Raw genomic sequence first — 21,144 nt, 5'->3', positions numbered from 1 at the left:
CAAAATCATTAGTATGATTAAGAGCATGTATAATGGTACACCTATTACAATTCGGGAGTCAAATATTTTGATGATAACAAATATTTTTAGATTGTATTTATTTTTTTTAATATTTTATTATTGTATATATTTTTTATGTGCACTAATATTTCGGGTTTAGCATACACCAAACATCGTTAGAAAATCAGAACTTAAGGCTGGATAGTATATGATTAATTTAAACAAGAGTATGCCCTTTTTATTTTCTTGAGTTAGTCAATGTAAAAAGTTGTATGTTAACTTAGCAATCGTGCACACACACAGGGGGAGTGAAAATAAATATTTTAATTTTTTTAAATAGTACTGGACAATGTGGATTTGTACTGAATGATCTAGATCATACTATACGATATGTGTAATCATAAATTAATGATAAATATTTAATTAATCTAGATCATACTATACAATATATATATATATATATATACAATCATACTTTACGGCCACTTAATCATATTGGACGATCATATATTTTAAGAAATCCTGTTGTTAATTAAATTAGGCAATAATTTAAATTTTGAATTTTGTTCTATTCATACTGTATGAACCTAATCGTATTGTACAATGCTTTAAAATATTTTCTATTTTAACCTTGTGAATAATCAATGGAATTTATATTAATTAAGTTTTAGATCGTACTATACGATATTGATTGTACTGCTCGATCAATAGAAGCGATATTTGGTCAATAAGCTTCATGGCGTTGCAGAATGAACTTAGAGACAAAGTGTGAAGTGTCGCAGTACTCCATACCTCAGTGGGCTAAGATATTTATCTTTTTTCTTCTTATTTTAATTAGTTGAAGGGTTACATCCAAAAACATCCTTTAAATGTTTTTAAGTGTCTCTTATATATTTTGAGTTGATTACAAAGTGAGAAGTAAGGAGAGATAAAGAGAGTGTGAAAAGAGATATCTTTGCAATCTCCCAATTTTTATAGTGAATTTATTAGTATAGTGTAATGTGATTTCGTGATTTTTTTTTTAAATATTTTTATATTAAATCATGATGTTCTTTCTTCTTCGGTGCACTTCTATTCTTTTTTTTGTTTATTTTCGTGCGTGATTTTACTTCCCAACAATTAGCATTAAATGGCACAAATCTAAGTGGGCAAAGAGTTAAATGGCACCTTCTCGTGTTGGAAATCATTCCCATTCAACAAAATTAAATCCTTCTAAATAAATTCAATTAGGCAAAAATTTATATCAAAATAAATTATGAAAGAAAAAATTTTACTTACAATAAAAAGTTATTTGACTTTAATTGAAGGACTTTTAAGTTATCCTATCTAAAAAAATAACCCCTTATATATGGTCTCTAATTTCCCCTGTTATTCAATCAGATCTCATTAAACAAAATTTATTTTCAACTGAAAAAATAATATAGTAATTTATTCATGCCAATATTTATATCATTTTAATAATACCAAAGCCTCTACCAACTACACATGATCTTATATCATTTTTTGTTGAATCTAACAATAAATCTGAATTTCAGTGTATAATTATTTCGAAGAAGTTCTATATATCCTTATTTGATGAATTTATGCCCTTCCCACCCCACATCTCCCTCTCCCTCTCTCTCTTTCTCTCTCCCTCTGTGTGGAGGCAGAAGTGCAGAGCTGCTCATAGGGAGCATGGCAACCCAATTGCCAAGTGTAGCCTCTCTCACACAAACCCAAGCCTCTTTTGAGCCTTGGTAACCTGTAACTCTTTTTGACCCTTGTCTTATTCACTCAGACACACCAAACTCATTGTCCAAAAAGACTCACATGGCCTTCCTCTTTCTCTCATTATACATCTACTCTCTCCTTATGTTGTTGAACCACTCATAGCCACCCCCCAAATTAAAAGCAAGCTAAAAGCTTAATAAAACGCCTTTTCCTTCTCTTAAACCCACCCAAATTTTCAGATGGAGAAATCAAATTCTTCTTTCTCTTCTCCCTCTCCTCCTCCTATTTCTAAGCCAAGGCACAAGAGAAGCAAGAATGCCCATGCGATCACTGACAAGAACAATGTGGGAGGAAGCACCAGTGCTTGTGGGAAGCGAAGCTCTATCTATAGAGGAGTCACCAGGTCATTCTTTTTATACAATTTTCTTCTTTTGCTCTCTGATTTTTTTGCTTTAGTATATCCATATATGTTTGCATGTCAACTACAGGCATAGGTGGACTGGAAGATATGAAGCTCATCTGTGGGACAAGAATAGCTGGAATCTCATGCATAACAAGAAAGGCAGACAAGGTTTATAGCTACAGAGATCATGAGTTAGGCTTCGTTTGGGATAGACTTTTTTTATGCTTCTTAAATTTTTTTTATTAAAAAGCTGCTTAAAGAAACAGTCCGAAAACCGTCCCAAACGAAGCCTTTTAATCTCAGATTTTATACCGCATTATTGATATTTGAAATATTAATCATCTGTTTCTTCTCTTTTGTTTTTGGGTTGATTTTGGGAACTTGGAATATTTATGGACTGGGCGATTAGTTTATTTGGGTGAGTTAATCATCTAAAATGCTTATTGCTTCTTATTTTTTCTGGAATATTGCCGATTTTCATGATCTGATTGCATGGGCTGATGGTGATATGGTGAAGGGGCCTATGATGATGAGGAGGCTGCAGCTCATACCTACGACCTTGCCGCACTTAAGTACTGGGGTCCTGATACAGTGCTTAATTTCCCTGTAATTAGCTTTTATCGAAGAAATCTCGTGCTAATTATTGCAATTCATGCATGTTTTATTACATTTCTTAATTTTTTTTTTTTGCATGAAGGCAAACACCTATTTGAAAGAGTTCGAGGAGATGCAGAGCATGTCAAAGGAAGAATACTTGGCTACTCTTAGGCGAAGAAGCAGTGGCTTCTCCAGAGGAGTATCTAAATATAGAGGCGTTGCAAGGTAAAATCTCATCAAAATAACAATACTGTATTTTTTCTTAACAAAGTTTGATACATCTAAGGGCATCTCCCATAAAAAAATCTAATTTTTCACTCCAAAATGAAGTGAAACTAAAAAATGCAGTGATTCAGCTTCAATCGAACTCCATTTTGCCCATTTTACAAAGGTAATGATTGTTCTCTTCTTTGGTGCATTTCTTCGACAAGTTTGATAGAGATAAAAAAATAGAAAAGATGAACAGTGCAACGTCAATATTGACTTCCGACTGTTCACGCGCAACCAAATAGTGGAAGTTTTACCGTTCAGCTGGAGCTCTCAAGCGATATCATACAAACATTTAGAGTTCGGTTGGAGATGCCCTAAGCTTTTTTGTAACATTCAGAGCAATGTGGTTTATGTGTCTCTACATACAATATGCAGATCAATATTAAAAAAAAAAAGAAGTATCCAATGTGTCATAGCTTGTGAATGAACCAGACGTATTCTGATAGTCTTAATATTTTGTGCTGATTCTAACACGTGATGTCAGCATTTCTACATGTGCATGATTCTAAGGAAAAATAGAGTAAATTAGATTATAACGTATTAATAATCAATGCTTGGGGATTACATTAACGAGAATAGTATTTTAGCATTTTTCTGAAATATAGGTGATCAGCTCGTTAGGTAAACCTCACCCTGCCAGTTGCAAATAAAAAAATAAGAGGATTCAAAGAGAATGCGAAACCACGTATTTAATTAAGGCTTCGTTTGAGATGACTTTTTTTTTACTGCTTCTTAAAACAGTTTTTTAGTACAAAAATTTAATTTTTGTACTAAAAAACTGTTTTAAGATGCGGTAAAAGCCGTCCCAAATGAAGACCAAACTGGTCTACGGCTAAGACTTTCTTTGTGACAGATTTCTTATTATTTTTTACAGCAACTTTTTAGTACAAAAATTACTTGGAAGTAATCAACATTTAGTGGTAAAAAACTATCTCAAATGATGCCTAAGGTTTCTTTCATGACAATTTTCTTACCATTTTCTAAAACAGCCTTTTAGTACATTCTACAAAATTTTAAACTAAAAAGTTGCTTTAGAAAGCAATAAGAAAGCCGTCTCAAATGAAGCCTAAATCAATTTGAAGGTTTGACTTGCCTCAATCCTGATTCACTCGTTAATGCGTAAATGCTTCTCATTATTTTATTGTAGGTGAAATATTTTGAAAATTGCATGTAAATAAAAATTAATTTCTAAAAATTTGTACAGGCATCACCACAATGGTCGATGGGAGGCTAGGATTGGACGCATCCATGGCAACAAATATCTCTACTTGGGAACTTTCAGTATGGTTCCTCTTCCCATGCCGTTTTCACATCTTCCATAAGAAAATTTCATTCATATAACGCCTCATTTTAATTTGTTCCTTTACTATTATTATTTTTATATATTATAATGTTTGCTTGTAGGCACACAAGAAGAGGCAGCCCAAGCCTACGACATGGCCGCCTTAGAATACAGAGGCCCCAATGCGGTGACCAACTTCAACACTAGCTACTATACAAGCCATCCACCCCCATCGCCAATGCCAATGCTAGAGCCCAACTATTCCATGATTATGCCGTCTCCTTCCTCATTGAAGTCTCTTGACAAAGAGCTTTCTGACATTATCAACATACAAGTCCCAGATGACTTTGGAGATCTTCTCTGGTCAGATATGGAGAATAAGGAGTTCGACTCTTCTCAAGAAGTTAACTTTGAGGAAACTAATAACCTCCATGATTTGTTTGATTGCGTTGGTTTTGAGGAGAATATCGAGCATCTTTTCGAGGGGATCGATTATGATAATGGCAATATTGACAACAATAATGATGATGGTGGTGGCGGCCTGGCGGAGGAAAGGGCAAGCTCGAGTACGCTTAATTCGGCTGCTTCTTATCCTCCTCCAGTCAGTATATACTCTTAGCGTAGTTGTTATTTGATTTTTTTTTTAATGGAATTGGGTTGGTTTGATTTGATTTGGTTTGATGTCATTTGGTTGTTATTTATGCTTAGAATTAATGATGGAGTTTTGCATTGACCTTACTGGCCGGCCAATATGGTTAACTAGATAATATATGCATGGCATGTGAAGTAAGTTGAGTTCTATTGCTTGTAAGTTGCAAGAAGCTTTGAATCATATTTATTTTCAATTGAATTTAAGAAAAGTTGGCTGGCCACTCATGATGAGAGGTAAGAAAATACTTTGGTACATGCATTTTTCTCCAACTAACATTCTGAACTTCTCTGTACTGAAATTTTTTGGCTTATAGTTTCTGTTACTTGAATCTAAATCAAATACAAATTAAATAATATTTGCTTCCAAAGTTATAGAAAAATGTCATGGATTTTAAGTCATTCTAGCTTATTTTCTCATAATGTAAATGATGAGGAACATGAACTCCTTTTTAAACAAAATCATATAAGAAAAAACATCTTGATCTTTTGAAATATTGGATTGCAATTCGAAGGTTGGATCAATGGCTTCCTCCACATGACAATATCATGAGAATTTCAACTACAATTTCATGCTTATTTTGTGTCACGATAATAGTTGTTGTACTTTATTGTTATTGTGCTATCCATTATAATGTGTAAATTAAGGTTGTAGTTCTTGAATTTCAAGGTTCTAATGTGTGGATTTAGGCTTCGTTTGGGGTGGTTTTCTTATTGTTTCTTAAAAATATCATTTTAGTTCAAAATTTTAATTTTTATACTGAAAAGTTACTTTAAGAAGCAGTAAGAAAACCGTCCCAAATGAAGCTTTAATTAGAAGTGTATTATATGAACTTTGTTGTTGGATCAGAAATTGAATACGATGACTTGCACTTATATGGATCATTTACAAATTGAATGTAAAGAAAATGTCTAATGAATATTGGAGATCAAACCACATGTGAGCCCAAGTAAAGGAACATGTATTTCTACATTATCAAGCTAAGTGACCTTCAAGAAATATAATTATCATGCCAAAAGAAAACCGATATGTGTCAATCTTTTAAGCTCGCCTTGATCAAAATTGGTCATGAAATCCGACCTAAATCACTATACATGGATAGAATGTAATCATAGGTAAGTTTTAAGGGCTTCAATTCATTTCACATATGAGTTCAGGGACGAGCTTCAAGATCACTTATTTGAGGATATTCCTAATGTTTTGTGAAGTTGCAATAGAAAGTACTTTTTAAAAATTGATATATAAAATAACTTCCTAGCATAATTTTTTTTTTTTGAAAATAATAAATTTTTGATCAAATAAAAATTATGACTGTAGTATGAAAAATAAAACAGTAATAAAGATGTCCCAAATGAAGCCTAAGTTTTTATTTGTGATCATTTTTTATTATTTTTGCATCAGAAAAAATATTCAATAAAAATTACATTTACATTTATCTTAATGACAATTTTTACATTATTTTTTTTTAATTTCACCTTAAAAAAGTTATATTTTGAAAGATATGTAAAATTGCATTTGAAGTCCAAGTGGCGGTGGCTTTTTCATTTTTAAACAATTCAATAAATATGTAATAATTTTATTTCTTGTGGGCCAGAAAAATTCTAACCTAAATTCTTTGTCATTTAATTTATTTTCCTTTTGCCCGCTTTGGTTAACAACTAACCTGTTTTGGTTAACAACTCCGTAAATTGCCTGACACTCAAAAGAAAATTTTATCATAAAAAAAATTAGCCAATTTATCTTACAATGGGAGTAAGTAACAGCTCAAAATTTTTAATATAATTAATTATCATCATTTGATTTATCATTAGCAGACTAAGCCAGTTCTTATTATTCTGCTTCATAACATTTATGCCAACAAGTAGACCCGTCAGGTTCAGCACGTGGATGCCATTAAAAGCAGCCCTGACCGACCGTAATCCGTCTTTTCCTCCAAACGCGAAGAAACCGGGAGGAGAAGCGGAGGAAGATCGAAACCAGAGGAGACGAACCAACAACCATCCATTCTCACCTTTGCTCCTTGATCACCCGACTGACTTGAAAAAGCCCCAGGCAATTTCCAGATTTCAGAATCTTTGTTTATTTTATAATCGATCTTATCCCTTTTTTTGTTGTTCCACGGTAATTGCTCTCGATAGTTTTGTTATGATCTCCTGTTGAGATCTGCTTTTAAGATCTAGGGATATTTCAGTGGGTTTTTGCACACGCTAGGCTAATTTGTTTATTTCATAGATCTGTTGGAGTTTTGTCTACGGGTTGGTTGCGGTTGTGTGAGGGGTTTGTATGGATCTGTTGGGTCTTGGCGTATTTTATTTGTTTTGGTTCTGATTTCGAGTATTTGCGTTGATAGAACAGAAAATAAGATGGGGCTGACGTTTACGAAGCTCTTTAGCCGTCTCTTTGCCAAGAAGGAGATGAGGATTCTCATGGTTGGGCTTGATGCTGCTGGTAAGACGACAATTCTGTACAAGCTCAAGCTGGGAGAAATTGTTACTACCATTCCTACCATTGGTGAGCACTCTACTTTTCCATGTTTATTTGTTCACTTGTGTGGTTGGAGGATCTGGTTTTGATTCTTTGGCATTAACTTGTTGAAATTCAGTATTTTTTCTACCAATTTTCTGGTTGAGGGTTTAGGCAATCATGAATTGTGGTATGAAGATGTATGGTGCATTATTTTCTCAATTTGTCAGAAAGCTTTACTCATGAAAGATTACGGAATATGGATATGATTTTTGGGCCGTGCTGTTGTGTTATTATATTTCTACGGTAGTAGGAGGATATGTTTTTAGCTAGCTTTATATGTGGCTGTGTGCTTTAAATGGCTATTACCATTAGTCTGTGGTGTTTTTTTTAAGTATATCACACCCCGTATCTTTGTAATTGATAGCTGTTTGTCTACATGTCAAATTTTTGTATATGCCTAAGAATTACATGAAGTATTAGTGCTATAATCATCTTTGATTTATATTTCACCGTAAAGATGAATAACTAGGCTACTCAGGTTGTAATACTCAGCAATTTGATAATGACACCAGCTACAGAAGGGACTTGGCTGGTGTTGAATCGTAAAATTTAAAATAATTCATACAAAATTCTATCTCATTGTTTGTTCAGAAGTACATATCTCATATAGTTTTCTGGTGAATTTGATCCTTCTTGGAAAGGATGTTATGCTAATGGATTCTAGTATATTTAGTTGAGATTAATCTTCTGAGACTGGATATTTTTTCCAAAATTCAGTTTTTATCTATTTGACTTCTAGTTTACATGTTTCAGTCTCTTTTTTTGTATTTAATGAATTTTCATATGAGCCTTATGCCATCACACTATTTCTTATTGCGGTAAATAGTTAAAAAGGATATCTTATAGCTTTATAAAAGGATTTAATTAGTTAAATGGTATCCATTCTTGATACCATACAGAATAATATTGGTCTGACTTATTTTGTTCTTATGAAGGATTCAATGTCGAGACTGTAGAGTACAAGAACATTAGCTTCACTGTCTGGGATGTTGGGGGTCAGGACAAGGTACTTTTCCAATCTCTTCAACAAAGCTTTGTGATTTCAAGCTCCATGTTGGATTTATGAGGTGTTCAGAAAGCTAAATTTGTAGTGAGCACTTACAGTTACAGTTCATTATGCTAATGACATATATCACTTGTATGCTTGTTTTAGTTAGAAAGTCTTTCTGCATTTGAACAATTTTACAAGAGTCCCCCACCCCTTTTAGGATGTTTTAAACATACTTATACTACATTCTTCAATTTGTTTATTATTATTTCAATGCACCACTTCTAATAATTATAATTTCATTCAAATTGAATGAATTCATGAAATGGAACATCATTAAAAAACAGATCCGTCCATTGTGGAGGCACTATTTCCAAAATACCCAGGGTCTTATCTTTGTTGTAGATAGCAATGACAGAGACCGTGTTATTGAGGCAAGGGATGAGCTCCATAGAATGCTCAATGAGGTATGTCTCATTTTTTTAACTTTCTTTGATGGGTTATGTGCCATTAGTTGCCTAACCTTCTTTCTTTGAATGTTCTTATTCATGGCCTATTCATATATATAAGTTGCTTAAGTTATTTTGGTTGTATTTTTTTTTTTCTTTTTATCAACTCTTTGCTTTAGCATGCTCCCATGTTTGCATTCCTTAAAGCATCAGCTGGGAGATAACTACTTCCTAGAGACCAAAAATTAGTGTAGCAAGTACAAAATAATAGGACTAACCTAATAATCATGTTCTTTACTACATTTCATTCTGATGGTATTTAATATGACACAAGAAAAATCCCCCTTTCGGCATCCTTATTTATTGTTTTTTTGGGGAACATGAGGAAGCGAGGATTATGGGCCCAGGCAGTGGTGTTGTAGTTCTGAATTGGGTGGCATTTGGGTTAGGGAAAATATAATAGCATACATCGATGGGCTGAATGGGTAGGAGAAATTTTTGTTAGCATTATTTCTATTGATCCATGAAACCTTTTTTCAAAGGCATTTGCATTAGATATAATGACTAAAATTGAATTTATGTCTTAATTTTAGTTATTCCTTCTAAGTGCAAGAAAAATGAAACCAAAGAAAGGAGAAAATGGTTTTAGGATCTTAAGTTTTTTAATAGTGTTGAAAAAAAGAAGGAAAAAAAGTTAATGTTGTTTCATGGGATTTGCTACTGAATTCTGGATAAGTTTTACAGAACTGTTAGTCATTTATTTGTACTAAGAATGGGCACTACAATACATGTCAACAATACAAAATAGTGCATGCCATGGCACATAGTGTGCATGGCGTAGGGGATGAAATGACGCACTCTGTTTGAGTCATCTAAGGGCGATTGCGCATTATGCAAAGCCCTTATTTTAATATTTATAATTTAGGGCCCAAAATGAAAATTTGTATTTTTAATTATAAATTTTCTAGTTTTTTCTTGCCCCACTTAAAATTTATTAGAGTATGATGACTTCCAACAATCCCAATGGATGAAGCTCTTGCATCTTTGTCTATCATGTCATTTGCCTCTTTGCTTCTTTTGGTCGTGACTTGAGAATGCTGCAAGCCAAGCATCTTCGTCTCTCTCTCAAACCATTTTCATCAGTGTCATCTCTATTTCCAAACACCGTATACTGAGCATCAAACCATCATTCGTCTCTCTCTTGTTGAGTCTCGTTGAATCTGAATGCTCAAACCATCTTAGACGAAAGAGGACTTGACAAAGTTCCAAACACACTTTTGGAGACCGACATACTCACCAAGGCCAAATATTCAAACCATTTTCGACGAAGGACTAGGGTTTGATAAAGGTGTATTCCTAAGCATTTGATATTGCTTGAGCTTTTTTTTTGTCCCTTGGTTTTCCTTTATTATTTCTTTCTAATTGTTTTGTACCATTGCTCTCTACCACCCTATCCGCAATGTGATATTTTATTTATTTCTTATCTTTTTTATTTTCATTTTTGAATTTTTGCTGATCTTTTTTTTTTCTATTTGATATATATTTTTATTCAAAATTTTCTAGCATACATATTTTAGTATTTGTTATCTTTATTAGTATTAGGTACCCAAAAAAATGTTCAATTTAGCTGCATGTTATTTATAATTTTTTAATATTTTGTGTCAAGTTTAAAATTGTTTATACTACACCATGCACTATGATTCCATGGAGACCTTAGCACTATGATGTGACATTTGCTATTTATAGTATGGGCATTGCTTTAATGAAGTGTTTGTGCTTGGGGTTGCATTGTTTGACTGGGGAAGAAAGGGGCATACATATAAAGAGATGAGTAGTACTAAATTGAGGCTGGTTTTCTTTTACTTGCAAATTCATTCATTCAAGTAAATATATTTTCCATTTTATGTAGCCAATCTTTTATTATCTAAATGAGGAACTTACCACTTAGAAAGGATACTGCTCGCGGTGGTTGAATGTAAAAGATACGATCACACATCACCACTTACACTATCTTTGGAGTGTGTGGGTCTACGAAAGGATCTTGCTCGCGGGGGTTGAATGTAAAAGATACAATCGCACAATCTTATAGGACAAAATGGTTGTAAATATTACAATCTATGCAAGCAGGTCAATGGTATAATAGATACAATCATACATATAATTATCCATGAGAATATTGTCTTTCGTTTATACATCTTGATAGACAGTAGTATATATGACTCAATAATCATGATATTTCTCCCATTCAATACATCAGCTCGAATTGGGTTGATTTGATGTGAGAGTTGGTTACCCGCGGACGTAAGTCTCTATGGTTAATTACATTTTAGGCCAAGGTCTAATAATACTCTCTATTAGGAATGTTATTTTATTCTCTTCTTGATTTTGTGCATAGGAATGTTATTTATTATCATTGAAGAAATTATAGATTTAAAATTTATCAGGAGTTAGAGAAGACACACTTGAGAGATGTACAATCTAGGCTTATGCTTTCCTGGAGTGAGCTATCAGCTAACATCCTAAACACAATCAATCGTCTTATGAATGCAAGATATGATGACTCTAATCTTAGGGAATTTAATATATTTAATCCAGAAAGTTTAATCAATATTTTATAATATGCAAATGTATATAGCTAGTGTCATATAAGATGATGCATTAAGCAAATGCTTAAAGAAAATCTTTTATTCATTTATTTAGAATGTTTTTTTCCATGGTCTACTAAAATAAGATAGCCAAGCTCCACCACAACATGATTGGATTTTTACTATAATGAATTTAAGTTCAAATGCATTTGCTTAGTTTCTTCTAACTTCAAGTCTTCTATAGAGTTTTAAAAGAGAACACCTTCAAAGGAGAGGGAATTATCTTTGGAGCCCTATTTATTTATGTAAACTAACATCTTTGAACATTTTATAACCTTTGAAATTGAAATATACAAATATACATTGAGCACTTTAATGTTGGGTTTCTAGAAGAACACAAGGTTTAGAGGAATCCTAGGCACATGCAAGGCTTTAAAGACCTATGAGGCTCTAAGTTTTAGATAGTTTATCTCACTGGAGGGAGTCAATGATGCAACCGATTTGTTCTAGTCTTACAAAGGCGAGATGGAGGGAGGAGGAAGCTTGACCTCGCAGTCCAAGTATCTTCACATTTCCTCCCAAATGAAAATATAACACAAAGAGATAAGTAGGTGTTAGAATTTCATGTATATTAATTTATAAATGTATACAAATAGAAAATTCATAGAAAATACTTTAGAACAATCATATATATTAACACAAAATATTAGCATTTATTCTTTCTAGGCAAGAGTATAAAATCAAGTATAACACCTTATTTATAACATCTCATTTACAAATAGTAGAGATATAAATATGTTCATAGTGAATTATGAAACTTTATGTACAATCATTTAAACTCGATATTGAATTTGATTTACACTATAGACAACAAAGATAGAACTTTTGTTAACAACAAGAATTTATTCAACACCATTCTTACTTGTAATTTGAACTTGATGCATATGTTAAAGGAAAATTGGGAAGAGAAAACAAATGCAATTTCACTTCTTTCCAATCATGAATGAATCTACTCATGCCATCTCCAATCTCATGCCAAACACACAAAGCTTTTAATCGAATAAATAGAACTTTTAGGAATGATGAAAAGAAAGAGAAGTTAAATGGTCGAAACTCTACTACTCCAACCTACCACCACTTTGAATGTATTCTCAAAGATGAATTTGTAAGAAAAGCACATTTCATTTATAAGATTTAAACAAGAGAATTATACATCAGTAAAGCCAACGAATTATTACTTGTAAGACATTCATATGAAGCATTCTCTATCTTGATTATCATATCAACTCACTTGTGTGAATTTAATTTTTTTTTATTTATAAACTTCTATTCGAAACATGAATGAATAGATGAATCATAATACTTTACATATGCTATTTCCACATTCACATTATAATTTGACAATTCAGGAGAAAGTTATTCATATTTTGCATTGAATACACTAATATCACAATATGAATATGTATATTAACCTTCCAACATGGCCATACAATTTCTTTAAGGTTGGAACAAAAATTTTATGAAAGCTTACTAAAATAGTCATCAACCCTTACATCACGTAATCTCAAAGAGATATGATAAATTTTTCAACAAACTTTAAAAACTCATTTAATGTTGGGGAAATGTTTAGCTTAAGCATCATTAGTGACTTAATAAAGTGATTAAACATATTAAAAAAATTAAAACTAGGCATAGTCACTCCTTTGATAGGTGACTTGTCTTATTCCAAAATTTTTTAAAAAATCAGCTTGAGAATATATTCATTGATGGAAGAGAGTAAGTTAATGCAAACTAGGGTAAGTCGCCCATCTTGTCTTATTTCACATTTTTTTTAAAGATCGAATCGAAAACCAAGCTGTTAATGGAAGAAAGTAAATTAACACTGCGGAGAATATAGTCATTAATGGACGGACAACTCATAATAATAATAATTTATTCATTATTAAATATTTTTTTTGTGTATTTATAACAATGTTAAACAAGATAAGAGTGTATTATCAAATAAGATTGACAATACTGGGTGTTAGAATCCATGTGGTCTTGTATAACATCAGTGATTGAAGACCATAATGAGAGAAAATAACATTGGGTTCTAATAATTTTATCAGAAATCCCTGTAAAGATTTTTATATGGTATTATTGATAAACAAATTTGAACTCTTTTGTACAATAGAACTTCAACTATGTAAGTCTCGTTGTATACTCAGTATTTGCATGTTCACTTCTCATTATCCGGCTAATGCATTATGTAGAAGAAAAGGCGAGGTAAGACAGATAGCTTCTTTAAATGTATAAACCACATGGTAAAGGAAACTATATTGAATGTTCACTTCCAATGCATCAAGAGCCACTTAAATAGTTGAAGTTATATTGTGCAAAAGAGTTCAAAGTTTTCTATCAATAACACCTTATAAAAATATTTATAGAGATTTCTAATAAAATTATCAGAATCCAATGTTGTTTTCTCTCATCATGATCTCCCATCACTGAAGCTATACAAGACCATATTGATTCTAATGCCAATATTATCAATACGATTTGATAACATATTATTGTCTTCTTCAGCATTGTTACATATGCACAAAAAATATTTAATAAGACCATATGGATTCTAATGCTCAGTATTGTCAATACGATTTGTCAACATATTATTGTCTTATTCAGCATTGTTACATATGCACAAAAAATATTGAATAAAATTTTATTTTAAAAAATATATTTTCTGTAAGTTGCCCATCCATTAACGGCTATGTTCTCAGTAGTTTTAATTTATTTTCTTTTAATAACGGCTTGGTTCTCGATTTGATATTTAAAAAAAAATTGAAATATTTTACGTTAACTTCCTCTCTTCCATTAACGGCTATGTTCTCAAATCAATTAAAAAAAAAAAAATTGGAATACGGCAAGTCGCATGTTAAACAGGCAACAATGTCTGGTTTAAAAAAAATACATGCTTAATCACTTAATTAAGTCACTAATGATGCTTAAGCTAAAGTTTTCCTATTAATGTCAAATATACACAATGTTGAAGCTCAATCTTGCATATGAACGCTTGCTAATATCAGACCTCCTTAAGCATGCCTACATTAATGAGATTGTAAAGAAAATCACTCATCAAACAATATGAAAAGACACTCATCTTGCAACAACGACCATACAACTCTTCTATTTACTCCGATTCAATACTTAAGGTCAAATGCAATTTCAAGGAAGAAAAAAGGATTGATGCAACTTTAAATCTTTCAAGAATCTCAAGGAACCTTCAACTTATTACTTCTCTTTTCTTGCTTCTCAAGAGAAGAAACAAATCCCAAATGATTGCTAATCTCTTCATCTCATCCATTCATTTTGATTTGAAAAGACATATCAAGAAGTAACAACTCAAAAATTTCATTAAAACTTCTAAAGAACAAATATCAAAACTCAAGAATGAAAGAAGCAGAACCACAACATCTCAATCTCTTTAACTCACCATTATAATAACATTGCATTAAGCTTAAACTATGGGTGTCAAAATAGGTCAACAGGTCGGGTTTGGTCCAACCCGAAAATCCTCATCTCAAATAGCCAGTGATACATTCGAAATATAAATACTAAAATGGAAAACAAGCTATCGACGACTCTATCCACTTCATCAAACAAGCTTGGCATATTTTAGAAAACTTCATCTTATTGCCCTCAATTCTCCAATATATATATAGTTCAGCAAATTGTAAGTCTTCATGAAGATTTCAGCACATGGTTAATAGCGATGGACATTTATACTATAACGATTTAGATGTATCTTGAGTAAAATAGTAAAGAAACATTATCTAAACAAGGAACATTTACATGACATAAATTTATATAGATCCTTCAAGAAAAATCTGTATAGATCTTGTACAACAACAATAGCAAAACATAGCAAAAATCTATATGGATTTTATACAAAATAATAAGAAATCAATACCAAAATCTATAAGGATTTTGCACAAAAACAGTAGGAAATTAATCCGATATTCTGTAAGGATTTTATACAAAAGCAGTAGGAAATCAATCCAAAAATGTGTATGGATTTTATACAAAAATAGAAGGAAACTAATACAAAAATCTGTAGGGATTTTATACAAAACAGTAGGAAACTAATCCAAAAATCTCTAGAAAAAAAAAGTATATTTCATTGTCTCTTTGTATAAATGTATACATGTATATTTTCCTTGCCATAAAGATAAAACAAGGTACGAAAATCTCTCACTTTGCTTGGCCGAAATTTGAAGCTTGTTTTGCTTGTTCAAAATCTGCTATAGGAGGTGCATGCTTGCTGAATGAGGAGCAGATCTTTCTCTTGATGGCCGAATGAAGAGCAAATCTTCCTCTCTTGGCTGAAATACCCAACAAATAGCCCTTTATCTTGGCCTAAATCTACAGCAGGTTGCTTGCTTTGAGGTCTTGTGAAAATGAGAGGGAGAAAGAATAGAGGTCACTTGGCCTTAGAGATACGGATTGAGGGAGGCGTGTGGGAGGAAGAAGAATCATGGAACGAGAGCCCCCTTGCTTGGCCGACCCTAATTCCCTTTTTTGCCTGAGTAAGAGCTGGAGGAATTGGGTTTTGGAGTCTCATGTGGCCAGCCCTAGCAGCCCCTCTCTTCCCCTTAGTAAAAACCTATCATGAGAATAGAATAAAAAATCAAGTGAAGCCCTAAATCTAAGGATTAAGATTGAATCCTGCTATTTCCTTTGAAATGCTTTCAAAAGTGATCCCCTTAACAGATTTCAGCCATTTGATTTGAGTTGGATGGTTATTATTGAAATGTTTTACATGTAAGCTTAATATGAGACAATTTGAGTGAAGGTTTGTTTCTTCCATTTATTAGATATGTGTATGTATATTAACTAGATAGATTTTTTATTTTTAAATGATGTGTTTTGTTTTAATAAAATTATATATTTATATATTAATTTTTTTTTATTTCAATTTATTCTAATTATCAGATTTATTAATAGAAAGCACATGATGTTCTCTCTTTTCGACACGTATCAAAAGATGTCCGATTCGTGCACGAATAGATTCATTTGATTCATCTTGACGAGCCGAACACAACGGTGCCATCCGTTTTGCAAGATAAGGTCCCAATCAAATGATTTTATGTACGGAACAAACATGCGCATAGAAGGCTCAAATGCACGTAAAATACACATAAAATTGGCATTGACCCAATCACGCATATTTAGAATAAAATAGATGACAACGTGTAATCAAAAGGAATAAATTTTAAGGCCGACGACGAATCTAGGTAAAATACAAAACTTGCCTTTCATTAGACTAGACACAACGGTGCAACTTGCAAGAAAGTGAATCGACTCGCGAAATATGCAATAAGGCTATGTAGCTGATCAATGCCAAAAAGGAGGTCAACAGAGTGTAACACCGAAGCACCAAACACATTCCATTACTTGATTTAGTAATTAGTAGCTTTTATGCAATGAATCAGTTAATTAATTTTGAATTGATTACTTTATGTTCTCTGAATTTTAGACTCTTTAGGAGTTTTTTTTTTCTTCTCTGATAACGTGAGCTTGAAAGATTCAAGGTTTCTTGACATTTCATCACCTTCATTTTTTTGTCTGGTTGATGACACGTGTCTAAAAACTTGTTCCTTCAAGTGTAATTATTTCATCATTTTATGTGGCATTCGTAACTCATGTATTCCTAAATGTTAGCTCAAGTAATATGCTACTCAAATTTTAGACATAAAAGTACTTCCTCCTAAATTTAGGTTGATTCACTTTTCTTGTTAGTTTCTGCTTGAACTGTATCGTTGGGTTGACTTCAGCAAGGCAGGATGGGGGAGATTATCCAAACTATAGCTTGAAAAAAAAAAAAAAAAAACTCGATGGAGTTATTCGTATGTTATTGTTCATGTTAGACATTGCTTGCTTCGGTATAGCTCAATTGAGACTTTGTCATTTCTGTGCAAACCAGATAATAAATGCCCTCTAGATTGTTACTTTGTTAGGTCAAACCAGCCATTTGAAAATACGCTGTTGTCTCAAGAGATGGTAACCCAAGCAAATAACGTCTGTTATTGCAATAAGATAGCACTACTCATTGATGCCCGATTTTGGCCATTTGTCATCCTCAGTAATCAAGTTGCAAGTGTCTTACATATAATTTGGGGCGGTATATCTCATTTAATTTTGTTGAATTGCTCAATGACTTAGGTTTCGTTTTGGATGACTTTATTATTGCTTCTTAAAGCAGAGTTCCAGTACAATTTTTTTTATTTTTATATTAAAATTATGTTTTAAGAAGCAATAAAAAAGTATTAGTGAGCGGCTAACTGTTCCAGTGGATATGACAGGATGAGTTGCGAGATGCTGTTCTGCTTGTGTTTGCAAACAAACAAGATCTTCCCAATGCAATGAATGCTGCTGAAATCACTGATAAACTTGGTCTTCATTCCCTTCGTCAACGACATTGGTATAATCTTTTCATCCTCCTTTGTTAACTTCTAATGAATGCTTGTTTGCCTACGGCTCAGTTGGGTTGTCGGATTTCTTAGATTTTTTTATTTTTTTTTTAATTGGCGTAATATTTGATTTAGATAATGCAAGTTTGGCAATGATCATATTCTGAGATAAACTTATGAATTGATGATAAATATGTTTTTTTTTTTTCACACTTAAGTTTGTTATGCTGTTAGCCATCCTTTCATTGATGATTTGTATGCTGGATGTGCTTTCCTGATTCTCCATGATGTCGTCAAATCAGCATTAGATCCAAGAAATTGGATTATTTTTTTGGACTTTCGAATGAATTAAACTTAAACACACATTGCATATACAAGTTTTAAATTCTAGATCTCTTGGTTGACAACCTAAGCTCCCAGCTAATCGATCCGCATAGAAATTGAATTTTTGATAAGATTTCAACTGCGTAAATGTTATAATTTATGCTACATTGTCATATTCATTATGTCTAAAAGAAAACCTTTTTATTCCTTTATAGACTAACTTCGATAGATTGCTTAATGAGAAAATCTTTGGAATTTTTCTCAGGTACATCCAAAGCACGTGTGCTACTTCTGGCGAGGGACTGTATGAGGGTCTCGATTGGCTCTCTAACAACATTGCCAACAAGGTGTACAACTCTTTCTGAACGATATATATTAATTTTAAATCTTCTTGAATTTGAATAAACCCCATTAGATCGAAGCTCTTTTTATGGACTTTTTATTTTTTGAGGACACTGGACAGAGATAATCGTCTGGTTTTCTCTGTCTACTGGCAAAGCACAGCTTGCTACAGTAACTATGCTTTTTTTTTTTGCCAAGGCCTCGATCAACCTTTACAGTAACTATGCTTTGACTGTAGATAGAGAGAAAAACCGGACGATTCTTTCCGTCCGGTGTCTGCACAGAATAATATTCTTTTTTATTCTTTTATATTTTAATTCTTCACTGTAATGATCTTCTTGTTGACAGTAGGCCTTCCATGATTATTTTCAGGGTTAAACTTGTGGGATGCCTGGACGGAGAGAGGTTTATTTCTCTAAAAAGTGATGAGTTTGGTCGTGTTAATTCTCCTCGGATTATTGAACTTGGTAAATGGTTTGTTTATTGCTCATGCTATCCTTATAACTTATAAGTTTGTACTCCTATGACACTAAAAAGGCTTCAGCAGTTGCCAAGTTGCTCTAAGAATCTATATATTTTCTCCCTGTTCTGTTTTTCTCATCACTTGGAGCACTCGGCGCACTTTGCTGTTAAAGAGAGATCAGGGTGTAAATCTTAATTACATGAATTTTGTTGCCTGTTATTTGTTCAGTATGCTTCAGAGCACACTACCAATTGTTCGCATATAAGATTAACGCTGCTTTTAGATTATTAGTTTAGAGTAAGGGTGTGAGTGAAGCCGACTTATAAATAGACTCCAGCTCAACTTAATAAATGACTCGTGAGTTGAACTTGATGAGTTAACAAGTCAAATTTGAGCTAGCTTTGACTCGATTCGGTAGCTCACAAGTCAGTTCATTTAAAAAAGATTAATATAAGGGTTTTGATTATTAAATTGTTAAAAATGTCTAAAATTTTATTTCATCCTTAAAAAAAAAAAATCAAGCTCGAGATTTTATTATAAATAATAATGATTATGATTTATTTACTGTTTACTTAGATAATAATCATTCTCTTTTCATGATAAATAAATTGGTTTGAACACATAAAATAAAATTTGAGCACAAAATTAATTAATCAAGTTCATGTTAAAGGTGACTCTAACTTGATTGAAATCGGTTGCACTCCTAATTTGTAGGGTGAAAAAAAAAAAAAGAATATCTTTGTTGCTTGCTTTAAATTTAATATTTTAAAATATTACTAATTATATTAAAAAAGTAACTTTTTAGTCAATTACTGTGTTTTTTTTTTTTTAATTTGGAAATAAATTAGTTTTTTTTTCTTCCAAACAATACATGAGGTGCTTTCATTTATTTTCAAAATATCTATTATGGAAATATGAAATAGCTTAATGATAAGAAGCCATTGTATCTGAACCTCACAACCGATCTATCTGGAATGAGATGAATTAAAGGCACAGAGCTGAGGTGAAGGGGAGAAGGTAGTGGGAGCTTGAGAGTGGAGAAGGTGTCACAAAGCGACTTCACATGAGTACATGACTTTATATTACATTGGTCATACCGTCTTTGATTGTAGTAAGACTCACCTCAAAATTCAGTTGAAAAAGTATTGAAACAAAACTTTAATTTAAACACATCACAAAACCATTATTGAATACAAATAAAGCGGAAGATTAATAAATCTCAAAATAATTTTCAATTTATCATCGAAAAATACATATAAAATATGAAATATCTACAATAGCACTTGGTAATACACAACATAATAAAATAAAAGTCAAGTCTTCAAAAATTAAAACAAATTAAAATATACCTATAACATAGATAGGAGCATGTTATCAAAAACTACTCAGCTCAAAAACTACCCTAAAATGAAAGTAAAAGTATGAGTGAGCTAACATGGCTTGGTAGGTTATTGCAGTCTAAAACAGAAGTCAATAACTGAAATCAAAAGAGCTGAAAATACTATGTTGTAATAATAAACTAATTATTGTACGGAAAGATGAAACTGAAATATATATTGATACTGGATGCATTTAATTAACCAATGAACAATACTGAAGCTAGGGGAGTAAACTTGACCCGACTCAAAAATTCTGAGTTCAGGTCAACCAGTTTGTCTTATGGGTCGGGTTCGGGTTTGAGATTCCAACTTGTTTTTAAAATCAGGTTGGGTTTAGGTTGACCCAGAAACTCTAGCCTACACGCCATACGTGATCCTAAGCTAACACCCGTTCGCGATCTTGGCTTTACTGCGTCTGTACCTGTTGGCTTCGCCCTAGCTTGATTTCGTGTGCCGCAGGCCCCACAGTTCACATAGGCTTGATCCCTCCTCCACACATGTTGGCTCGAAGCTCAATTCGAGTTGACTCGAACCAGGTTAGGTTCGGATTCCCGACCTATTTCCATAACCAAGTTGAGTTTTGGTCGAGTCAGCTAACAACAGGTCAAGTTCAGGTTGGACCTGAACCTAACACGACCATTTTGACACCCCTAACTCATGCTAAATATAAATAAATATTGACATTTTTCAGAATAACCCTTAGGCTTCAACATTATAAAACATCTCAT

General features: G+C 32.6%; 2 protein-coding genes across 3 annotated transcripts; both read left to right on the top strand.

The window, feature by feature from the left end:
* Positions 1 to 1,949: 1,949 nt before the first annotated feature.
* Positions 1,950 to 4,881, top strand: LOC110098242 (ethylene-responsive transcription factor WRI1-like). Its single transcript, XM_020825001.2, has 7 exons — positions 1,950 to 2,113; positions 2,199 to 2,281; positions 2,523 to 2,531; positions 2,631 to 2,719; positions 2,811 to 2,935; positions 4,185 to 4,261; positions 4,385 to 4,881. Exons 1-7 carry the CDS (start codon positions 1,950 to 1,952, stop codon positions 4,879 to 4,881), a joined length of 1,044 nt encoding a protein of 347 aa, XP_020680660.1.
* Positions 4,882 to 6,807: 1,926 nt separating this feature from the next.
* Positions 6,808 to 19,267, top strand: LOC110098236 (ADP-ribosylation factor 2). 2 transcript variants are annotated; one of them, XM_020824993.2, is made up of 7 exons: positions 6,808 to 6,963; positions 7,262 to 7,422; positions 8,373 to 8,443; positions 8,773 to 8,892; positions 17,801 to 17,919; positions 18,498 to 18,579; positions 18,947 to 19,267. In XM_020824993.2, exons 2-7 carry the CDS (start codon positions 7,275 to 7,277, stop codon positions 18,950 to 18,952), a joined length of 546 nt encoding a protein of 181 aa, XP_020680652.1. In that variant the 5' UTR covers positions 6,808 to 6,963; positions 7,262 to 7,274; the 3' UTR covers positions 18,953 to 19,267. The 2 variants fall into 2 exon arrangements, with proteins under 2 accessions (XP_020680652.1, XP_020680651.1); XM_020824992.2 differs by having other exon boundaries at positions 6,810 to 6,963; positions 7,267 to 7,422.
* The last annotated feature ends 1,877 nt before the right edge of the window (positions 19,268 to 21,144 follow it).

This window comes from Dendrobium catenatum, unplaced genomic scaffold (assembly GCF_001605985.2).
Source record: "Dendrobium catenatum unplaced genomic scaffold, ASM160598v2 fragScaff_scaffold_377, whole genome shotgun sequence".
Taxonomy (NCBI): Eukaryota; Viridiplantae; Streptophyta; class Magnoliopsida; order Asparagales; family Orchidaceae; genus Dendrobium; species Dendrobium catenatum.
The sequence above is the reverse complement of the archived record's forward strand: the minus strand, read 5'-3'. Positions and strand labels throughout refer to the sequence as shown.

Bases quoted from the DNA above. Each gene is read 5' to 3' on its own strand.
- LOC110098242 (XM_020825001.2), top strand. From the start codon at position 1,950: ATGGAGAAATCAAATTCTTCTTTCTCTTCTCCCTCTCCTCCTCCTATT. The intron at 2,114-2,198 runs GTCATTCTTTTT...TGTCAACTACAG, and splicing joins ATCTATAGAGGAGTCACCAG to GCATAGGTGGACTGGAAGAT. The intron at 2,720-2,810 runs GTAATTAGCTTT...TTTTGCATGAAG, and splicing joins ATACAGTGCTTAATTTCCCT to GCAAACACCTATTTGAAAGA.
- LOC110098236 (XM_020824993.2), top strand. From the start codon at position 7,275: ATGGGGCTGACGTTTACGAAGCTCTTTAGCCGTCTCTTTGCCAAGAAG. The intron at 7,423-8,372 runs GTGAGCACTCTA...GTTCTTATGAAG, and splicing joins TACTACCATTCCTACCATTG to GATTCAATGTCGAGACTGTA. The intron at 17,920-18,497 runs GTATAATCTTTT...AATTTTTCTCAG, and splicing joins TCCCTTCGTCAACGACATTG to GTACATCCAAAGCACGTGTG.